General features: G+C 31.6%; 1 protein-coding gene across 1 annotated transcript; it reads left to right on the plus strand.

The window, feature by feature from the left end:
- Positions 1-701: 701 nt before the first annotated feature.
- On the plus strand, positions 702-21,467 carry LOC130644860 (sideroflexin-5-like). Its single transcript, XM_057450631.1, has 14 exons — positions 702-849; positions 1,125-1,193; positions 1,531-1,608; positions 1,689-1,715; positions 9,965-10,019; positions 10,792-10,817; positions 11,376-11,429; positions 12,082-12,138; positions 12,214-12,279; positions 12,665-12,755; positions 13,347-13,462; positions 14,117-14,202; positions 16,161-16,278; positions 20,539-21,467. The coding sequence occupies exons 1-14, from the start codon at positions 805-807 to the stop codon at positions 20,614-20,616; spliced, it is 966 nt and encodes a 321-aa protein (XP_057306614.1). The 5' UTR covers positions 702-804; the 3' UTR covers positions 20,617-21,467.
- The last annotated feature ends 709 nt before the right edge of the window (positions 21,468-22,176 follow it).

The following is a 22,176-nucleotide window of genomic DNA, read 5'->3' on the forward strand; positions in this document are numbered from 1 at the left end:
TCTTCACAAATTCGTACACACGTTGCATTCATTATATAGATCTTGAAACACTGATCAAGAAAATGTATAGGAACATGAACTTTTGACAAACGGTTGCAGAGATATTGGGGTTTGTAGGTTTTGTGATGACGTCATCAACCCGTCCATTCCGAAACGGATTCGGAGACCCAAGTTTGGGAAACTTATCTAAATTGGTCCCAGGTGGTCCCTAGCTACCCACGCACTGAAAAATCATTGACGTCGCCACCTCGTTTCCAAGTTATTTGGCCTCAAAGTTTTAAGTGCACTGTAACGGCTTCATTAATTTAATATAGGATATTGACGTTAAAGTAGTGTTATTGACGTCACACCTTAACGTCAGAAAATTTAACATATTTGACATGCATTTTTCGGTTACTCCAAAGAAAATTTCGGTAAGATCAAAGGGAAATGAACATATCCACTTTGCCTGTTACAGAGACACAGAACTGGCGTATTATTATATAGATTATTATTCAGCTGTCAAAAAATAAGAAATTTTGCTTAGTTGTTTTAACTGTTGTAGTTGTAAACAGTGTGGACAGCATTTCCAACCTTTTTAGCCGTATCTTTAAAACTTTGGAACTTACTCGCCTTTCAACATAAATATTGTCTTCTTTTAAAAAATAGACAATGTCAATGAGAAAATTCTTTCGCTAAAGACACATCAGCCTAAGTTATCTGCTTTAATTTTAATTTAGTATTTGTTGTATATATTTATACTTGCTATATTTTAGATTGTGAAGTTGAATTGAAAGGAAATATAAACAACTTAAAATAAGTACTATGACATATCCACCATTTTCATTAGACAAACAGAGATATGACCAGGTGAGACTTTTAATGATGGTTGTAGAAAATAGTGTTAAGTCATCTGCGTTTGTTTAGAAATTCTCTATTTTATTTCTGTACTCCGTAAACTAAACTGATGCACTTATTACACCTTTCTGTTGTTTATAACAATTCTTATTTTCACAGGACGACATCAAATTGCTGAGTTTCTTGCTTTTTTGTTTGTTTTTTATAAAATATATGACTACAGCATAGAGTATTAAAAGACTGATAAAATTACCGTTGTATAATTTTTATTTTCCTTTTCTATTTAGAGTACATATTTTGGACGTGTTCAAAGATGTTTTAGTATTGTGGATCCATCAACACTCTTTGTTAGCTCTGTATGTATATTTCTTTACAGGTTTTGTGACCTTTTTTTCTCAACCCAAATCCACTGGTCAGCTGGAAGTGATACAGACTGTTTTTTTTATTCTGTTTTTTTTTTTTTCAAGAGTCTTAATCTTGTGTTAGACAAATGTCATTTTCAATTTGTAAGATCAGGTAACTCAACCGATACTGAAAAAATGCCTTATAAAACAACAAATAACTTAAATGCTTGGGGATAAAATTTAGTTCCCTAAATTGCATTTGTTTTCTTATGATTGCATTTTCATTAACGCTTTTCTTTTAAAGGCATGTCAAGTTGATGACTGGTTAAAAATAGTTGTCTCTCTTTAGAAAAAGTTAACAGATTCCATGGCTCTTTTAAATGACTTTAATGAAGGAACATTACCTGCTGGTGTCACAGATGCACAGGTAGGAAATTGCTAAATAATTTGTTTATATTTAGTATTTTTCACATGGATATTTAATTTTTTATTTTTTTATTTTCTTAGTTATGGAAAGCAAGAAAAATAAAAGAGGTAAGGTGTTGTCTGTTTTGTTCTTATCTGTCACTTTTATTTGGTTTTGACTAAACATCTTTTGTTATTATAACCATAAAAACCTAATTAAGTTTTTAATGGATTGCTGTAATGCCTTGTCTAAAGGACACTGTATTTAATAAACATGTTGTTTGAGCTACAAGAGTCATAAAAGTGACTGAGCACTCAACTAGTATTAAACCACCTAAAACTGCTTACATTATTTTGAATGGTTCTATACTTAGCCATAGTTTGAAGGTACAACCTTCCATACAGGATTTAGTAAATTTCTGAATTTAGCATGTACTATTTGAACTTTATTGTTATACACATAATATTGATATAACAGCAGTCTTTGTTATATAAATGTTGAAAGTGAGTGACAAGCCACGCGCTTAAGCTTTATTATATGAAGGCAAAGCGTGTGATTTACAGCACGTTAAAATTACCAAGGCGTGCAATCTAAAAGAAGATAATGCGGCTGAAGATAAATTGTTCATCTTCTTTTATCGGCCATTTAGATAACTAGAAGGACACAACAAGGCTGTTTAATTCACTTTCGTTTTACTTATGGCTGAACCATACATTGAATTAAAATGGGAAATTCCCTTGCCCTCTTTAAAATTAATGGGAAATACCAAACAAAAAAATCAAGAAATGTTTTTTAAAAGTTTTATAGTTAAAGTTATTTTTTTTTAAAGTTATTTTTTTCATAAAAACTGATGATACACTTTCTTCACAGCCGTTAAAATTAGATTTTTTTTACGTCTGCAATAGAACTGCCGACGTGAGATACATTTTAACTGATTTATGTCGGCTATATTTTTATGTATTATTTATTATTATTATTTCTTTATTTAGAGTTGGTTTACATGCATAGTCAAAATAACTAATCTACGCCAACTAATAAAAAGTAAAAACTAAATACAATGTTAAAAACATTTGCAAATATATACGTCATTACCGACAAATAGAGCATTGACAGTATATGCTAGTGTTACCTAACAATGCTTTAAATTTATTCAAAGAGGACGCTTTTTTTATGGACACTGACAAGTGGTTCCATGCTTGTGCCGCTCTGACGTGGAAAGAATTTAAACCATAATATGTTGCGGACCCAAAATATATGGGTTAAATAAACGAGTGACTTGCAGTGGATTGAGAAAATTACGTATACGTGCAAGAGCTTTCGTTTTTTGCACACTTCTTTCACATGTAAGTTAAAACATAACTTTAAGTCAATATAAATCCCTAAAAGGTTGACGCTATCAGAATTCAAAATATTAACCATTCCTACAGAAAGAGATATACTTTCTGGTTGGTGTCGTGGAATGATCATTTGAAATTTTTTTGGATTTGCAACCATTCCATTCTGACCAAACCATTCAATAATACCTTTTACATCAAGATTTAGCTTTCTAATTACATTATCTATAGTTATCACAAACATATAGGGTGTGAAGTGAAGAGTAAGAAACAATAAAACGAATGTCGTTGATGAAAATATTAAACAAAATAGGGCCTAATACAGAACCTTCAGGAACTTTAAGCCAATCACTAAAAAGACTCCCCGTTTTCACTCTTTGTTTCCTATTTTGTAAATAGGGAAAGAGAAATCTAATACTATCCACGCGTACACCATACACTTCAAGTTTGGCAATCAATAGGTCATGAGAAAGAAAATCAAAGGCTTTTGAGAGATCCATAAGAACAGTACCAACTTTACCAGAGCTGTCCAATCAACTTTCCCAACTTCGTAACATATTGAGCAAAGCATGTTGAGGACTGTATCCCTTTCTAAATCCACAGAGGAATTTAAAAAGGCGAGGCTCCATAAAGGTGTAAAGTTGGTTTGGGACAAGCCACTCAAACACCTTTGACAAGGCCGGTAGCAAACTGATGGGCCTATAATTGCACTTTTCCATTGACAAGCCTTTTTTTGGACTGGAATAATGTCAGCCATTTTTAGCTCATCAGGAAAAGTTGAATTGTTTAATGCCTTGTTGAAGCAGTTTGTTAATGCATAAACATAATCATTAACAGCTAGTTTTAAAATTTTGATTGGAAATGGCCCACTCACTTTTTTATCATTCTCAAGTTTTATAATCTCTTTGCACACATGGTCTACAGTAAACTGAGAAAATTCAAATTTATTAGCACCCAGAGCACATTTTTCTGGGATATGCCTTATACTGGGATGAGAAGAGAAACTTTCAAGGATATTCAGTAACGTGCTGCTATTTGTTGACTTTTATTTTGGAACTGAAGGAATGTTAAGACTGTGAGTGATGGTGTTAAAATATTCATTAAATATATTAGAGATGGTCAGTTCATCTTTGATAATTTCACTATCTTCTAGCAACTGTAGCCTATTACCAGCAATGGCAGATTTATCGGAGAAAAAAGGCTTAACATGCTTTCCAAGAATCTCTTACTGTTAAAATGTCTGCCTGATTGAAATAGGACGCCTTTGCTTGACAATTAAGTTTAACAACCAAATTTCTCTGTTTGCAGTAATTTTGCCAGTCTACAGGATTTTTTGTATGATTAGCCATGTTTTTTAATTTTGATGTAATCATGATAGCCTGTCTGAGACTTTTTGTAACATAAGGTCGATTATTTGCACGAAGAAATTTGGTCTTTAATAGAGCATGCTTGTCTAAGATAAAGGAAAAAGTGCATTCAAAATCACTATAGCTGGAAACATTATTAATCAAACTATTGGAAAGGTCATATAGAAATGATACATTGCTAAAGTTTTTGTAGCATCTATAAGTAATCTTTTTAGGAGGCAATTTGGAAAAAGTCGTTCTTAACATTGTATGCACAAGCATAACCCTGTTTGAGTATTACAACACATCAAACTAGACCTCCTGTTTGCTAAAATGAGGTCTATACACGTACCAAAGGGAGACTTGAAACTGGTTGGTTTGTGCATGACATTGCTGAGTTCGTTATTCTCCAGAAAGTCTACAAAAATTGCGGTTTCAGGCGTACAATTAAAATCTCCCATAATTAATAAATGATCATAAGACGCAGAGTAAAAACATATGCATCGGATAAACTATTAAAAAAATAAACTAAATCTTGATGAGGAGGTCTGTATATTGACATAAGGAGCCATTTGCACTTTTTTAAATTCAATTCTAGTATTATTTGAAGATTGCAATTGAAAGAATAACTACTGAGTAATCTAGACGGAATATCATCCCTCACATATGTTAAAAGTATGTTATACATATGTTAAGGTTTTCTTGAAGTAAACGGGTACCAGTAACATTGAGATGCAGCTTACTCCAATTAAGGTGTTTTTTCGAAATAATATTCATAATATCAATGTATCCGATGTTTCTTTGTTGACATAAATGTTTCAAAGTTTTATTTACTAACTTGACTTTATTATTGAGATTATTATCTCTTTGGACTATTAAAGAGACAATAACATGTGACGTTTTGGAACATGTGCAAGCTCGATGATGTTATTTGCAAGTTCATCAGGACGTGATGTTTGTAAGTCATTTGTACCACAATGTAATATTAACAACTCAGACTTCTTATCTAAAGTTGGCTTCACATAATGTTGCATACACTTCACCCTAGCTCCACTGATAGATTTTAATACAACTAATTCATTTTTTGTTGACATATGATATCCCGCAACGTCTTTAACCACCGAGTCACCTAAGATTGCAACAACTTTGCGATTTTTTTCCGCAGTTTGATTAGATGAGTTATTTGAACTTAAATCTCTATTATCCAATGATTTATTCTTTTTTATTCGTTTTGTTCGTTTAGTAATGTTCTCCTAAGAGAGTTGAGTGCTATTCTCGCAATTATCGGTTGTCTGTTCTGTGTTCATTAAATCTGCAATTTCGCCGGTGTTAATGTTTGATGCAGTTTTTGTAAAATCACGTTGGGAATATTTTTATCTACATTTGTTGAATTGCGTAAATTTTTGATGGAATTTAATTTCTCGGTGTCTTGTGAAAGAAAATTTACCTTGTCAAGGATGATTGATTCCGTCAATGATTTTGTAGACTTTGATAATAATAACAACTCATTAATTATGTTGTTTTTCCTACTCGTTTCTTTTTCCGAAAAAGCCTTTGGTTTTCCATCATAGAGAAAAGTTTGCCGCTCATATTTGTGCATTTACATTGATGATTACCTGTATTTGCACTAGATTTATCAATTATCAAGGCTGACTGAATTTCACTCTTTATGAAATACCTGATTTTTTCAACAGCCTGATCAATTTTAACTTCAGCAAACTTGTTGTTGATGTATTCCATAGCACATTCATCAATACTTTCTTCTAATATAGATTTCTCATTGCTAGAATTCTCCAAAACTTTATTTATGATTAATTTTTGAAGATCGTTTTTTATAAAGCCGCCGTCTGCCATTACCATGTACTCAGTAAAATTTTAAGCTGGCAATAATCTAGAAAAACATTTATATCGCCGTTCTTCTGTCTTAAACTTTTAAAATGCGATCTAAAACAGCATTTGTATTGCTGCTTTTCGTTTCTAAGCTTTTAAAATGCGATCTAAAAAAACATTTCTATCGCCGCTTTTCATTTATAAACTTTTAAAATGCTATCTAAAAAAAATATTTCTAATCTAAATGATTAAATTTTTCTGTTCGTGAAGCTCACGAGCAGAAAAATTTAATCATTTACGAAGTATAATATTTAAAAAAATAATATTTAACTCAGAACATTTTAAGAGAAAATAAAATGATTAACTCAGGCGTGCTTTCTTTCTTTTGTCTACGATAAAAATGAATACTTTAGAAGTGTCATATTTCGCACGTTTAAAGTAAACTAGGCATGTGCCTGGTGATCGCACGCTTATATGACAAAGCCTGAACAGCATAAACCAGGGTTTAGTTCTTATGTTTCATTGAGATTAGCTCAAGCACAGAGTATTTAAATGCTTATCTTAGGTTAACAGATTTATGTGACTTTCATTAGTTTTATATGGACTATAATATTTAATTATTCTGTTATTTAGTGTAGTCTAATTTAGTCCTCTAAAAACATTCCTACAAAACCATGCAACCTTAACTAATATATGACCTATGCTAGGTTAGGTAAATGATTCTTTTAAGTTCCTAAAATTTCACTATCCTGTTGATTAAATCAGGCTTAACTACTAAGTCAGACTAGATAAGCAGTGACCTTAACATGTAAATTAGCTTTACTTTAACTCATTTTTTGTGTGACTAAAGATTTGTACCAAGATAAAACACTTATTTGCTAGATGCATAATCAAGATTACTTTTAGCACATTTTAGATCATGAACAGAATAGGAGGGATAGTCAAAAGGGTGAAGAAATGGGATGAGCTACTTAACATGCTTTGAAGTTTATATATAATTAATTGATGAGTCAGAAAACTGTAAGGGTCTTACGAATTTTGTGATTTACATTACCAAGGGATTTTAACGAATACACCTCTTTACAGTTTAAGTTGCTCGCTCATTTTAGATATTGAAAAAAGGAAGTAAACAGGGTGAATTTAATAAGGCTTAATAAGGAATATTTCTCATGTTCTGAAGAAATAATTAGTCTGACAGCTTAAAAATTTAGTATGTTAATGGCAGGAACCCAACTTAAACATATTTGAAGGAATTGTAACTTTATTTTTGAAAATATTTCACAAAAAAAATATTTCACTTTTTTTCATGGTCAGAGCCTTCCTAATTCATAACAGTTTACTTCCTTTTTTGAATTCTCAATAAGAGCGTTGTAACGAAAGAAAGATTTATTGAAACAATGGTTTACTGAAGCTGTGAACTTGTGTATTGTGAATGGTAAACAAAACGTGGTAAAGCACTCTTGTAGGTATCATAAATAAATTATTTTATACTTTCCAGTAATGAGTTTGTCTAAGAATAAAAACTGAGTGAATAATGCGTTCTGATTAGTTAAATTTTGCCGCGAAATTAGGTACTTTTCAACAAACCAAATTATTCAAAGTTAAAATCAGAACCAAACTGAAACTTCCCCATTAAGGATAAAATGCATGCGTAAGTGAAGATTGAAAGAGGAATAATGTGGAATTAATGATTGCGAATTTGCCTTGTACTTGCAAACTAAGTTCGCATTTTTTAAACTAGTTGGGGAGATCTTCGTCTTTTATTCCATATTTTACCACATGTTTGACTTATTTCCAATTGTCCTATAAATTCAGTACAAAATTTAATTTAGACTTTGAATGTAAATTCCACAATTTACACAATTGTTGAAGATCTATTCGCAAACTTTATTCCTACAAACTTTTCTTTCGCAAGTGATTTCTTTCCCCATGGTGTTACGATTTTCAGTTTCTAAAATTTTGGAGAGATTAAATTCTTTCTTAATCACTTTATGTTAAACTCTTGTGCAGGTTTATTTTATGCTTAAAATTGTAATCTCATATAATTATTTTGTTTTGTAATGATTTTGGAAATTAGCAAGGAGATTGGGTTATATATTTTTTATGCTACTTTCAAGAAAGACACACATGCTATTTTCTTTCCTCGACACATTTTTTTTAACATGATGACTTGAAACAGAAATAATATAGGAATTTTAATGTTTGTTTGATATTTCTGTAACCATTTGTTTGTTTTGATTTTTTTTTCCATTATCTTACTTGTCAAATGACTAGTCCAACTTTTGTTGTTGTAAAATTGCGCATATGCTAAATGACTTCACTAAGTAAAAGGTAGATGTCTAAAGATGTTAGAAAAAAATGTTTGCCATCATGATTTTTCTTGTAAACATGAATTAAGTTCCAATACTCTTCCTGTACAAGCATAGAAATATGATAAAAGGGAAAGAGATACAACAGCTATTCCAGATGTCGTACTAAGGTGCATCCCTGGATCAGGTGGTGCATTTATGAAAAATTAAAGTTCTTGAGGCTCGATTGTTTGTTTTGAGCCAATTAAGATAAAGAAAATGTTATTTTGAAAGGGTCAGGAAAAATTTGCAAAACTTAAATATTTTGTAATAGTTGCATGTGTTGCATAATTTAGTTGTTGAAACAACTTTTCTTTGTTTGGTAAATTATGCAAAAGTACCAAAAATTTGGGCAAGGCATTGAAAGAAGAACGTAAGCAAATGTCCATGAAAAGCATTTAATTTTGAGTGATGGGTAGAATAGTTAAAGGTTTTTCCCACATACAATGTAAACAGCAGTACTAAACAAACATACAGTGAGCTAGCTACCATGCCCATTGCAGTCTAATCATTTGCACATGTTTCAGAGTAGCTTCTGAAACATAAAAATAAATTTAAAATAACTTGAAAATAAGATAGATCACCATAGATCTTCAAAGACAGCCATTTTTGCATAAAAAATGCTTGATAATACAACACCAGGTACATTTAATGGGACACTTCATCAACACCAAACATGAACAGTTGGATTTTGTTCTTAAACTTTTGCTAGCCATATTCCTTAAGGGTTATTACAAAAAGAAAGAATAAACCATAAGTTTTGTATATTTATAAAGGATTTGTGTTCTGTGTTTCTTAAAAAAAAACATGTTTGTTTTTAAAATGTATACAACAACAAGAAATTTGGCAGCTTGACCTTTGATCTTTTTCTCCTCTTGAAAATTATGCAGGTAAATTAGTTTGAAGGTGAGGATAACTTATAAACTTTGGCAGAATTTATTGGAAAACTTAATTATTTTCCCAATCTTTTACGAGCAAAATTGTCAAAATTATACTAAAAGAATCAGTAGTTAGTTGTTTTGCTAGAAACTTGCAAAACGAACGGGAACCTAGTCACGTGCCTTCTCCCCATTGCTTGTTAGTGTTTTAAGTGGAAAAATATCGCATTGTGCCTGTTTCTCTTTTCTTTATTTCTATGGTACAAGTGAAATTTCAAAAGTCACTCTACCAAAAGACTATTTGTGCGTTTGGATACAGCTCGATAACTCTGCAAAATTGGAACTATTTGCCAAACTTAATGATTGCTTACTTTGGACTAAATTCTGAAAAATAGACTAATTTTACATCTGATATCAGTTATTTGGAAAGTTTATGTGAGCCATGAAATAAGACTTCTGAAGTGGAAATTAACATTTCTATAACAGTGGTAGGTAAGTCAGAAGAAAAAAATATTTTAGGAAAAAACATTTTACAAGAATTAATTTTTGAATTAAAATTATTTTGGAAAAAATTAAAAGATTTTACAAGAATTAATTTTTTCACAAAAATTTCCCCTATTTTTTAAATACTTCTTTTACAGGCAATCATACATCCTGATACTGGAGAAAAAATATTGATGCCATTTCGCATGTCTGGTACTATATGTTTCAATTTATTTTATTGTCTTTGCCTGAAATGTGAGGTGAAAATGCACTAAAAGTTGCATTTACATGGCCCTTAATAATAGTCTGCTCTGAAGGAACAGCAGAATATCACCTAATGTAATTAGGACAGAGAAATAGTATTTTTTAAAATTAATAACAGCTAGATTTTTTACAATTTTAAATATACAATTTTAAAAATGTATGAGCAGGACTTTTGATTGTTCCAAACTTTGAGACAAAAGCAAAGTTTTACACTATAAATCTCAACTACCCACATTCTTAATGATCTAATTGTATTTCCAACCTTCTTGTTTCATTAGCAGCTATTGTTATTTAAATTTTGTATAGTAATAAGTTGCTTTCATGTTTCAATCAAAGTGTGAACAGGGTTCCCACACCTTTTAAAAATCCTAAAATTTCCAGACATCTTGTTACTATTTTAAAAATTGTCAAAAACTCAATTTTAATAATAAATTTCTTTTGTGGAGTAAATGTCCATTATAATCTGTCTCAGTTAATGTAGAAATAAACAAATTGCATTGATCAGATTTCATGATGCAGAATATAAGTATTTTCCCCGTTAATCAAATAAATCTTCTAAGAAACAGCTAAAATTCTCCTGAATTCTTCTACATAACTTTAGAAAGTTTTGCCTAAGTAATGCTGTGTGAAGTAAATTGTCACATTTTATGCCCACGTCCACTCAGAGTTATAATTTTTTTAAAATAAAACCAAATTCTACTGTATTTCTGATGTTTTGTAGGATATGTCCCGTTTGGTACAGTGTCGGTAAGTGTTACTCACCTATAATTATTTTCATGAAACCCAAGAATACTCTCTTTGCATTGTCAGATTTTCATGACAATTTATTAGTCTCTATAATAATAGCCGTCATCTGTCTGTTTGTAACGGAAACACGAAATGCTATATAAAAAGGATGGGCAACCCTCTGGATTTTTTTACGGGTTGACGACTAGTTAATTATAATAGGATTGAATTGGGTTTTCAAACCAAAGGTTTTTCTGTTTACAAGAGAAGATATTTTACACGTTTGTCATTATTTGTTTAGCCTCGTTTCCTTACTAGTATTTTGGGAGAAAGTTTCGATGCCTTTTTCAACATAATTGATCAAAACTCTAAGAATTCAAAGTGCTTTTTTCATTTTCAATGAGAGATCAAAAAATGACTGTCTATTTAATTTTTTATTTTCGTACGACATTCAAGCACTCAAGCATTATCTAGATTGGAGCTCTATCATACATAGAGAAGCTCTATAAACAGAATAGGGTTCCAAAAATTAATTTTTGTTCTGTTTTTGTTTTAAAATTTATAATGTACTTCCAACAGGTTATTGGTATGCTCATACCGGGTGCATCTGTAAAGCAAGTCATTTTTTGGCAGGTATTTTTTGATTCTTTGATACTTTTAACAGACGTTTTTAGCGATGATGGATATGTTGTTAAAATATTTTATTGGAGATATTTCACTACAGTCGTATATTGCCATTTCACAAACAGCAACCGCAAAAACGTACCTTTGAAAACAATGTTTTTATACTGTATTATACTATATTTTCATCAGCAATAACCCCCCCCCCCCCCCCACCCAAATATGTTTTCTATCTAACCACAGAGGGGAAATGTTACAGGTGCATCCTACTTCGTTTTGATTTGATGTTTTTAGTTCAAATAACTGTACATGCTATAAGCAAAACTGCAGGAAAAAAAGTAATGGCAAAAATAATCAATTTAAAGTTTTTCTATAAATTTAATATCTGATGAAAATGGAGACTAGGCTAAAATCTGTTGCAAGATTTTGTAAAAAGGTGCTGCAAAAGTTCCTCACCCCAAAAGTTTTTCAGAACGAAATATATTATGTGAGAACACATGCTTATCTCGAAGTAACATTTTCTATAATCGCTGTAGACAAATTTTTCTCAGTTCTAACAACGTGTTGACTAGGTGTTTACATTTCTGCTGCAAATAGCAACGTCAAGGTTTCAGCAGAAGACATAAGGCATTATTGGTTATTTCCAATTTTTTATTCTTTTTAGTGGTTAAACCAAACGCATAATGCATGTGTAAACTATTCCAACAGAAATGCAACTAAGGTTGGTAATGTCATTTTCTCGTTTGTTGTGCGTAACACTACAGTGAGTAAAGCTGCATGTTTTTTTGCTTTTTAGCCAACACCCACAGCAAGATTTGTCATGAGTTATGTTGGTGCAGTTACAAGTGCTGTTGGTATTGCTGTAAGTGTTTTATAGTTTGTGTTGTGTATAAGTTATACGCTACTGATTTGGTAGCCTTGTTGAACATTCGCTTTCAATGTGGAATATTGTGAGATTAATCCTTACTAATACCATTTCCAATAAGGCTATTTTGTCTAAATAGCTCTAATTTTCCACTGCATGACCTACCTACATTGATGGGGATTTTTACTTTGTAATACTAATACATTTTGTGGTGTAAGATGAAAGTCAATAAAATACAGTCTTCTCCTTTTTTGGAACAATTTGCAATACCTGTTGTTATTAAATAAATTTGATCTGTTCAGGAGTATTAATTGATAGTATTTATATTTCTATGTATAGTCTTATAAATGTCGTTAAAATATTTGTTGGCATTTCTTTACAGGTTGGTATAAGTATGCTGATTAGAAAGACAAGCTTGTTGTCAGCTGGTCAGAAATTATTAGCATCAAGATTTGTGGCTTACCCTGCAACTTGTAAGCAAATTCATGTTGATATTATTTTCTAATACCTGTTTTGCAGTGTTGTATTTTTTTACTCAGTGTTAATTATTGAAGTATGCATCATGTAGTTATTGAGACAAATCTGAGGAATGTTTTTTCGTATGCACTATATGTATTGATATATTTCTATATTTATGGTGAAGCTGGCATTATGTCACGACATGTTTTTTATTTCACTTAATCACAAGAAAACATTAAAGTTTGTTTTGATATAATGCTAAGAATCACAGATGGCCTAAATAACATAAAGAAATAAAAACCTTCCTAAAAATAACCTAAAATTCAGACCCAAAATTTCGATTTCTTTTAAAATCTCCTAAGATTGTTTATGGTGGCATCTATATTTTTTTTTACGTTCAAGTGACAAAAAATTGAGCATTATGATTTATATGCAATTCGAAAAAAATAACCTCAAAGTTCGATTATGTGAAACTTCATTACTTCCTAAAATTTGGGCGAAACGTCCTAAAATACGTTTGTTTGTACTTTCTTTAAAAATTTGACCTCGAATCCTTCTAAATCTAGGAACTCTGTGACCACCCTGAAACAGTGTTTTGCATTTAGCTGCTGCAAATGTGTGCAATGTATACATGATGCGTCAAAATGAACTTCAGGAGGGGGTTGAAGTTGAGGATGAAAATGGAAACGTGGTCGGATCATCTAAAATTGCTGCGAGTAAGGTGCGCCATATTGTTCTTTTTGTCTTGCTGTGTTTTTCATCACAGAAAGAATTACGATGCCATTTAAGTACATGCCATTCTTGTTGACATCTTCTATTACTGTAAATGCTTAACCCTATTCAGCAAATATTTAAAAATTAAGGAAAGATTTTAAAATAAGCACCCATCTTGGTTTATTTAATGGAATGTAGTTTTATCACAAAATTATTTGAGTCTATTGACTTCAAAAGGGCGCTTTTTTGATCTTGATTTAAAAATGAGGCGGTTTGTAACTCGTTAGTGTCTTCTCACACATTGGAAAATATTACCATGTGAAATATGATAAAAGTGGTTAAATAATTCCTCTATTTCTCGTTAAACACTTCTCTCGCCCTCTACTTTACTAAATGAAATATGGTAATTCTTGAAGGTAAGACTGAAAATCCATGTTGTGCAGCCAAAAAAATACACTTGAATTGAAGGAAAAAGCTTCTTTTTTCTTGCCTAATTTTGGACTAGCCTATTTAGCAGTGGTCAAAACATTTTTTGCAACAAACTTAACTGTGGACATTTTAAAAACTATAAATACTTCACATTTGAGTAAAATATTTTTTAAATGGTTTTATGTTTTTCATTCTTTTTTATTAGTACCTTCCCAAATATTTGTTTTTTTAGGCCGTGTATGAAACAGCTATATCCAGAGTGCTTCTACCTGCTCCCATCTTAATCTTCCCTCCATTGATTATGGCGTGGTTAGAAAAGTAAGTCAACCAAATAGCTAAACATGTACAGTTTAAATTGTACTCAATAAATCACGAACAATTTTATGAAGAGAATTTTGTTAAATATGCTTTCTTTCTTTAGATCTTTCAGAACAGAGAAACATACTTAATGAAGTTTTCCCAAATATGTAAATGAGATAGTTTAGAGGAGTTACATAGAAGTTTTTTTTAAAACCATTGCATGGTTTTTAGGCTAACCTCAGTGTAGCTAAAACTTTAGTTGATTTTAGGTTTAGTTTATGTTGCTACGTCGGTGTTTCTTAAATTTAGATGATGCACTAGAATTTAGATGTTGAAGATAAATTTCAGTCACGTTTTGTTGTGAGAAAGGAATTTACTTTCATGTTAATGATTTTTTGTGTCAAAACAAAATAAGACCATGCCAAAAATTCGGGTTTCGCGCTATTTCTTCGAACTACCTTTATGTATTTCGCAAATCTTTAAATTTTTGCGAATCAGCCATTATTGAGATATTACGGATTTTATGGACCGATTTAGTTTTTTTGCAAAGAATTATTTTCGCGAATTTGCTATAACTATTTCGCAATTTTAACATTTAGACTTTTATTGAGGAGTGGTACTCCTTAATAAATTGAATTTGCTCATATCACAGAGGCTGACTGTTATTTTTATCAGCTTTAAAATACGAATAGTAACAAAAGCCAATAAAAGACGAATAGTAACAATTGAGACGATTTCCCGAAGTTTCCCCAGTGAAAAATTTTCGCAAAAATGGTTAGTATTCGTGAAATTAGGGAAAATTAATCAGCATTAGGTATTTCTGTCTTGAAAAGTGTAGAACAGTGTTTGTTGGAGGGTTTCAGCCATTGGTGGATGAGGTTAACATGATAAGGATTCCAACATTTTACGACATCTTTTCTTGTTTATCTTATAACATCAGTTTCTGTTCTTGATTTTTTCCTTTTTGCATATTTTTTCTAAGCTTAAACTTTTTTTGTGAAAAACTATTCAGATACCATTGACTTTGTAGAAAACAATTCCCCAAAAATATCCGTGTCGCATTATCACTGTGTGTGTTAAGAAATATATTTTTTTGGCCAACAAGAAACTGCAACAATGCCAGAAATCTTGTTTTCTTTTTCATTCGCTATTTGTTACGTTTTGTAGGTTTGTAGGGAAAGTAATATGAAGATAGTTTTGCTCAGCTCAGAAGTCTGCAGTCAACCTTATGTAGCAGTTTTATCTTGATCATGTACAGTGTTTCGGTTGGTGATTCATTTAAAAGTTGTTGTTTTCTTTGAACATACGTTGAAGCATATAAGGCATGTATTATGTATTAGGTAAAAAGTATTTCTAGAAGAAATTAACATTGGGTCAATTTCGAATCTGAATTTCTTACTCTCTTTTTTTTTAGATAAAATTTTTTATAAGCAATTGTACAAAAATCTGCGAGATTTCTAAGCAACTTTGATAAACACAATGTGGGATGCTACAATGCTTGTTTTTGTGTTATTTTATACTTGTTTGTGGAACAGCCCCCCTTTTTCCTGATTTTGAATCGAATAATTATTTTGTTTGGTATTACGTAAAGATTTGACATTGAATTGAACAATTGTGGTTGAACACTGATAATTTAACCAGGGTTTTAATATTCTAGAAAGTTTTTTAAATGTCTGCTAAGCAACCAGTAAAGAGCGTTTCTATCAAATTTAAGGTAATTTTTGAGGAACTAAGGTACTAGATCAAAAGTTGAGTTGCTTATAAAAAATATACGAGTATATGTGCATTGATTGACTGGAATTTTTGGCTAAAACAGAAGATCTATTGTTTAGAGAATAAGGGAAATAAAAATAATAACTAGCCGGGTTGAATTTTGGTATTGTTATAATTAATAAAAGCATAAATACGAGATTTTAGTAAATAAAAGCGTGTCGTGTTATCCACACATAAAAATTTAGTGTTTTTTTTTTTACTAGAACGAAAACGTTTAGAAGAAAACCACGACTTAATATGCCCATCAATGCTGCAGTGTGCACACTTGCATTTGGATTAGCTCTACCTTTCGCTATTGCAATGTTTCCGCAAAAAACGAAGGTAAATAATTGGAGAGTGACTTCATTTTCTTCTGTTGTTGTATTATGTGCTTATAATTAGAGGGTGTTGTCACCATAATTGCAACGTTTATGTGACGCTGTTTTTAAATTGGAAACTACTGGGGGTTAAATTTCAAACATTGTCGGTAGCTGAATGTTTTAACTACCCAAATGATTGTTTGTTCTTTTTCTTACCAATAAAGCCACAAAATTTTAGGCTATCCTGTATTCTTAAACATTTAACATGTCGGATGTACAAATTTTTAAATATACTGTCCACAAAGCAACATATTTTTCAATCCGCTTATCTTAACATGTTGTCTTTATTACTCCTAGAGAGAAACCTCCGGTTAGGTTCTTTGATAAATATACCCTCTCTAGAAATATACAAAATTGCTAGTTGTTTTTCCGACTGATTTAAACATTTTTTAGTTTCTATCAAGAACATTGAAAATGAATTAGCGAAAATTTCAAACTGTCGACGTTCTTCATGCTTATTTTTTAAGAAAAAGGCGAAAACACTGAGCTAGTTCGTATTTCCATTGCTGTTTATTTATCAGAGCTTTTAGCTCCACTGCATTTTTTGAAGTCCTTTGAAAGTATTGACATATTTTTCGATTAAATACAGCGCCATGTACGTAACCAGAAGGAAACAGTTGATAGCATCGTTTCAATTAGCTATGTAGTTCCTGATAGTGTATATTGGTTGCACCACCATGTCACTTTCGTGCAAGCAATGTCTTCAAGAGAAATGTTAAAGGAAATATTATAGACTTTTCATATTTTACACCTAAAGTAGCTATTAATCCTAAAATAATCTTAAAATTTCAGAAATTATGCTTTGATGATTCTTATCAAATTAGAATCTAACGCTCAATTCTTATATTGTGTTGTTCTTTATTTCAAACCTTAAAGCATCCTAAGCATGCAGTAATATTAATTTTCGAGACAAGAAGCAAAGCTGACAAATTTTCTTTCTTTTTGCACCTTTTGTTAGTGAGTAACCACCGCAATGGTAATTAAGGATGACTGTTGTTAATTAATGTTTCTTTTGATGAAGAATTTTAATTAGGATAAATACACGAGTATGTTTCTTCGGAACGAAGTTCTTTGAAATGTGTTGACTGGGGTGTGAGCCGGAATAACGACAAAAACATTCTTTTCTGTCATGACTTGACTGATACAAAAAAGGAAGTATGGAAATTTTAGTGATTTTATGACAAAACAGCATTCAATTGAGAAAATCATATCAAGTGTGTTGTCAAAACGCACTAACTAGTCAGTGATGAGCAATTTAAATATCGCCTGTCTCGCTTAACCCTTGAATGTTAGATTTTGCGTCTGATAAGAGGTGTATTGTGTTTGGGAAAGGAATTGACATTAGTTTGAGTCACCATTTCATGATACTCTTTTACGCACAAACTTCTCGTTCAGGATATTAAGCATGCTTCAAGGAAACATCACGTAAAAATCCTTTTGACACATGAAACTGTTGATTCACCTTTTGCATAACAATATCCTTTCACGCAATTCCCAAAACTCTTTGAATATTTTTTTTTTCTGTATTTTTCTCCATTTAACTCACGTCTGAATTCTGACCTAATTTCAATGACTTTATTATCCATTAAAGGAAATATATTCAGATTATTATTGAAAGGAAAGATATTTTTATAAAAGATAGAAGCTCATCGCTAATTACTTCTTTAAGTCTGACGTCAATACAGCATTGCTAGCAATCAAATAATTTAATGACGTTCATTCATGTTGACAATCCAATGTTTTAGCCCCCTCCTACACGTGAGCAAAAATAAACTGCATGTTCACTTTTTCTTTTTTTCTGCGATATATTTATATGTTTCCGGGTGTAGAAAAATTTGGTAAGAAAAAGTTCTTTTTAACAATCATAATTTTCTCTCTTTTTAACCTTTTATGTCCTGTTTATTATCTTCAGAAATATTCACCGGAAATTATTTTATTGCTAGCCTACTGAGGAGTGTCGTGCTGGCTTTTTTTCTGTATTTTTATATTTCAGAATGAATTTAGTTGGACTGAGCATAATTAAGCTGTTAATCGCTGCACATACAATTAACTAATGAAACATCCTCACTGTGTCTTACTTCTCTCACAATTTATCGTTCATTTTTAAGATCATGTCACATATTGTTGCTTTTAATGCGTTTTACAAAACTAAACCATCTTTCCTAACTTTCAAGCGAATCTCAAATATAAAGAGAAAAGATCTAACAGTTAATTTTTCATTGCTAATTTTAAGGTAAAGGATCACCTATTAAAATAAGATTTTGGGAACATTAAATACAATGCGTCTCATTTAGATATTTGCACTCGGTCACTGTTCGCGAATGTTTGCGTTAGAAGACGAACTATTTTAGTCTTGATAAACGACACAAGTTTTAACCTGGAAAAATTCTGGTGGATTTTTAGTTGTAGCATTTTGTGAGTCCTCAGCACGATTCAGTCGATTAAAAAACTATTTTGAGCAAAATATGACTGTTAATATAAGAGAGAAGAAAAAAGAAAGAGCCGAATTAATAACACTCGCACTAAAGTTAGGGTCTCTGTAAAAACGGGCAAGAAAGGGGGTATAGAAATAAGGACGAGCTGTAAATTTATAGCCAATAAACTAATTCGGCGAAAAGGTCATAATTTGCGTTTGAATGACAGTTGCTTCTTCCTGATACTTTTAATGTAATTTCGTTTCACCCTCGCCCTCGCATTAAGCATCAAAGGACAATTTCACCCTCTACCGAATGTATGGATGCTTGCGGTGAAGTAATGAAAGCCGTGGGTAGTTTTAGATACTAATTGATCAACCTTTAAGTTGCTTGCCAATTTCTAACCTGATATTATTTTCGTTGATGGTAATCACCTTTACTTGAATGAAAGTAAAAAAATGGAAACGAAAGCTGATGTAAACGAATCAATTAGCCAGGAATTTAATGGCGATGACAAAGCTTTCGTTTAAGTTTTTTAGTGTTATTTATAAGTGGGCAAGAAGCAATGGTTCGCATAACTTTTAGATATCTTTATGACATTAGCAAAAAAATGTACGTTGACTATTTTTCCCGTTATTAAAGCTCTATCAAAAAACAAAGGTCTGGAACGAGGATAGAGTATGACGTATACTTTCGCCAACGACAATATTCGAGACATTTTTCGTGTTGTTAATTACACTGGGGAATATTATGATTAAAAAGAAAAATAAGGGGGTTATTAGTGTCAATACGAAAAATAAGAAACACGTTAGTTTGCGAGGTTCCTTCATTGTTTTTTTTTTTGTATTCTTATCTGTGACTTACCAGGGCGGAAACTTCAGTTGCACGACAAACGTAAATTCTTAGTAAGGCTTGACGATGGCGTGATTGTTTTTATGTGAGTACTTCCTGTGGAAAGGCAAAACGAAATTAAAATGTTCAAACAATTACGTCATGGAAATGTTGAAAACAACAGAAATTCGTACGAAATGTATTAGTAATATTTTTTTTGATTTGCAAAGTCTGAACAAACTGTAAATTTGAAACTTTTTCAAATGTTACTGTCTTTGGTTTTGCCAGTTTGTAAGACTAGTTTTTAAAAAACGGCATATTTCCACATTCTCATGCACATGTTGGAGACGCCTAAAAAAGAAATAAAAGTTTGAAACAGGGAAATATAAAAAAAAATTAATTTAGGGTTCTAGCAGACGCTTTTTCTGGCTAGCCGGCACCTCGATATCATGTTTATTTGTTTGGACAAAGTTAAGTTCTCCCAACGTTCTTGTGAAACGTAACACAGCGAAAAAAATACTTAAAAAAAATATGTCATTGATGTAACTCTTTTTGTGTGTTTTTATATTTGTTGGTTAAAAAACGTTGTTTGATAGACGGGCATGTGTAGAGATATCTCTCTCCGTCAAAAAATGTATGTTCAATATGATAGATCAAAATTTGCGCTAGCATTGCATAAAATGTAGGTGCTTGGAATATGTACGAGGGGAGAATTCTTGAATTATTTGTTGCTTTCTACGTGTCCATTACATGTTAGGTACGCACGAAATATGTTAAGTCAAAATAAGGAGCACTTTAATCTTTTACGATTTCCGTGAAATTTCTACGAGCTAACGACAAGCATATCTTATATTTTAAACGCCGAAATGATTTTATATTGTTTGTTCTTGAGTAAATATACACATTATATTCGAGGCTAAAATTATATATAGAAATGTTGTCATGATTGCTCAGAAGTAGTTTTTTGTTCGCTTTAGATTGAAGTGTCGAAGCTTGAGGCTGAGATCTCATCGAAGACTTCGTCTGGTGTGGTTTATTTCAACAAGGGTCTGTGAAATTGTTCAACTTCGAATGAAGTGATAATAAGAAAAAAGAATCATTTTAAAGACAGTAGAAGAAGCCACTTTAGATTAACACATATCCGGAATGGAAAAACAGGGACCGCCCTTTGCTTCTCGTTGACACAGGAAAGGATTTCTATTAGGCCTATATTTTTCGCGTTTTTTTTTTTTATTCCTTCTGAATGTTAAAAACGTGCACAAAATGGTTTAATAATGACCCTCTTCCGTTTTTCAACGAGGTGTTGAAAATGCAAGTGCGATAACCTGACTTAACCTTGCTTCCAACGCCTACACATGTTGTGTAGTATTTAGCTAATAAATAATACTTTTTTACGTCGTATACTGTATATTGCTCGATTAAACGCCCACTATCGAATAGCGCCCACTTCTTTTGATATTTGTTATAAATAAGCGCCCTTTTTAAGTACACGCCCCGGGCGATTATTCGGATATATTACTAGAGCCAAAGAGATCGCTTATTAGAATATTTAGAAATTAGAAAAAAGGGATATGTTTTATACTTGTTACATATATATCATTTTTTATAACTTGCGACCATTATTGTTTCCTAAAAAAAAGCTGAATGGAACACAATATTTTTCAATAAGCGTCCTTCTCGATTTACTATCCTTCTCGACTAAGCACCTAACTTAAAGGTCAAAACTTCAAATAAGCGCCCGGGGCGCTTAGTCGCGTATTTGTAGTATTTTGAAATTGAATTGTTACTCGTTTATTTTGTACGCAATTCGTTGAGGTGTAGAATATAGTTTTACGCCCTTTTGTAGTTTGTAATTAGAATTGTAGTTACTATATGTCATTTTTTTTTATATAGACTCTTTCCTTCACGCCCAACGGAGGATTATTTATTGTATGTTGTATCCGGGGCTTATTATAGGAGAAGGTATAATCGTAAGTTACATCGGAAATCCATAGGATTAGACAAAAAACTACGAAGAATTTAAATGTTGAATTGATCTTACACCTTCCCTTCACATGATTTTATTATAAGAATATGTTTTTCAGTTCGGCCTAAATATTTTAAAGGAGATTTTCTAAAAAAGCTGTAGAGCCTGACTCCTGCTTCATGCCTTTCTTATAGCGCATACGTTTTTAGGTGCTGCAAGAAGAGTTATCTATCAAGGGGGCGTTTTGTAAAAATAACAAAATACAAGGTTTTTAACTAAGCGTTTTCTGCTGTATATAATGAATAAACTTACGAATTTTTGAGAGAATTGGGAAATTTTTTGGTTGACACGGTTCGTGCTAAAAGGCTCTAACTACAAGTATTTACATTTAGGAAAATTCTCTAATCAAGGCTGAATCCAAAATGTTTCCCATTTGCCTTTATTGTGATCAAATGAGAAGAATTATCAAAGCTGTACAGCTGTACAGCTTTGATAATTCTTTTTATGTAGCTATTGTATTTTTTTGTCTCTACAAAATTTCTTATCGTGTAAATTTTATAGATAAAATAAGAAGTAAAAAATTCAAAGTAGGCTAAAAAAATTTCAAGAATGTCCCAAGAGAGGCAATGAATCTATTATAAATCAACAC

Source organism: Hydractinia symbiolongicarpus, chromosome 5, assembly GCF_029227915.1.
Source record: "Hydractinia symbiolongicarpus strain clone_291-10 chromosome 5, HSymV2.1, whole genome shotgun sequence".
NCBI classification, from domain to species: Eukaryota; Metazoa; Cnidaria; class Hydrozoa; order Anthoathecata; family Hydractiniidae; genus Hydractinia; species Hydractinia symbiolongicarpus.

What these genes read in the sequence shown, in the direction of transcription:
- LOC130644860 (XM_057450631.1), top strand. Translation starts at nt 805, where the DNA reads ATGACATATCCACCATTTTCATTAGACAAACAGAGATATGACCAG. An exon ending in AAGCAAGAAAAATAAAAGAG is followed by an intron (nt 1,716 to 9,964) that starts GTAAGGTGTTGT and finishes CTTCTTTTACAG; the next exon opens with GCAATCATACATCCTGATAC. An exon ending in TGTGGCTTACCCTGCAACTT is followed by an intron (nt 12,756 to 13,346) that starts GTAAGCAAATTC and finishes TTTTGCATTTAG; the next exon opens with CTGCTGCAAATGTGTGCAAT.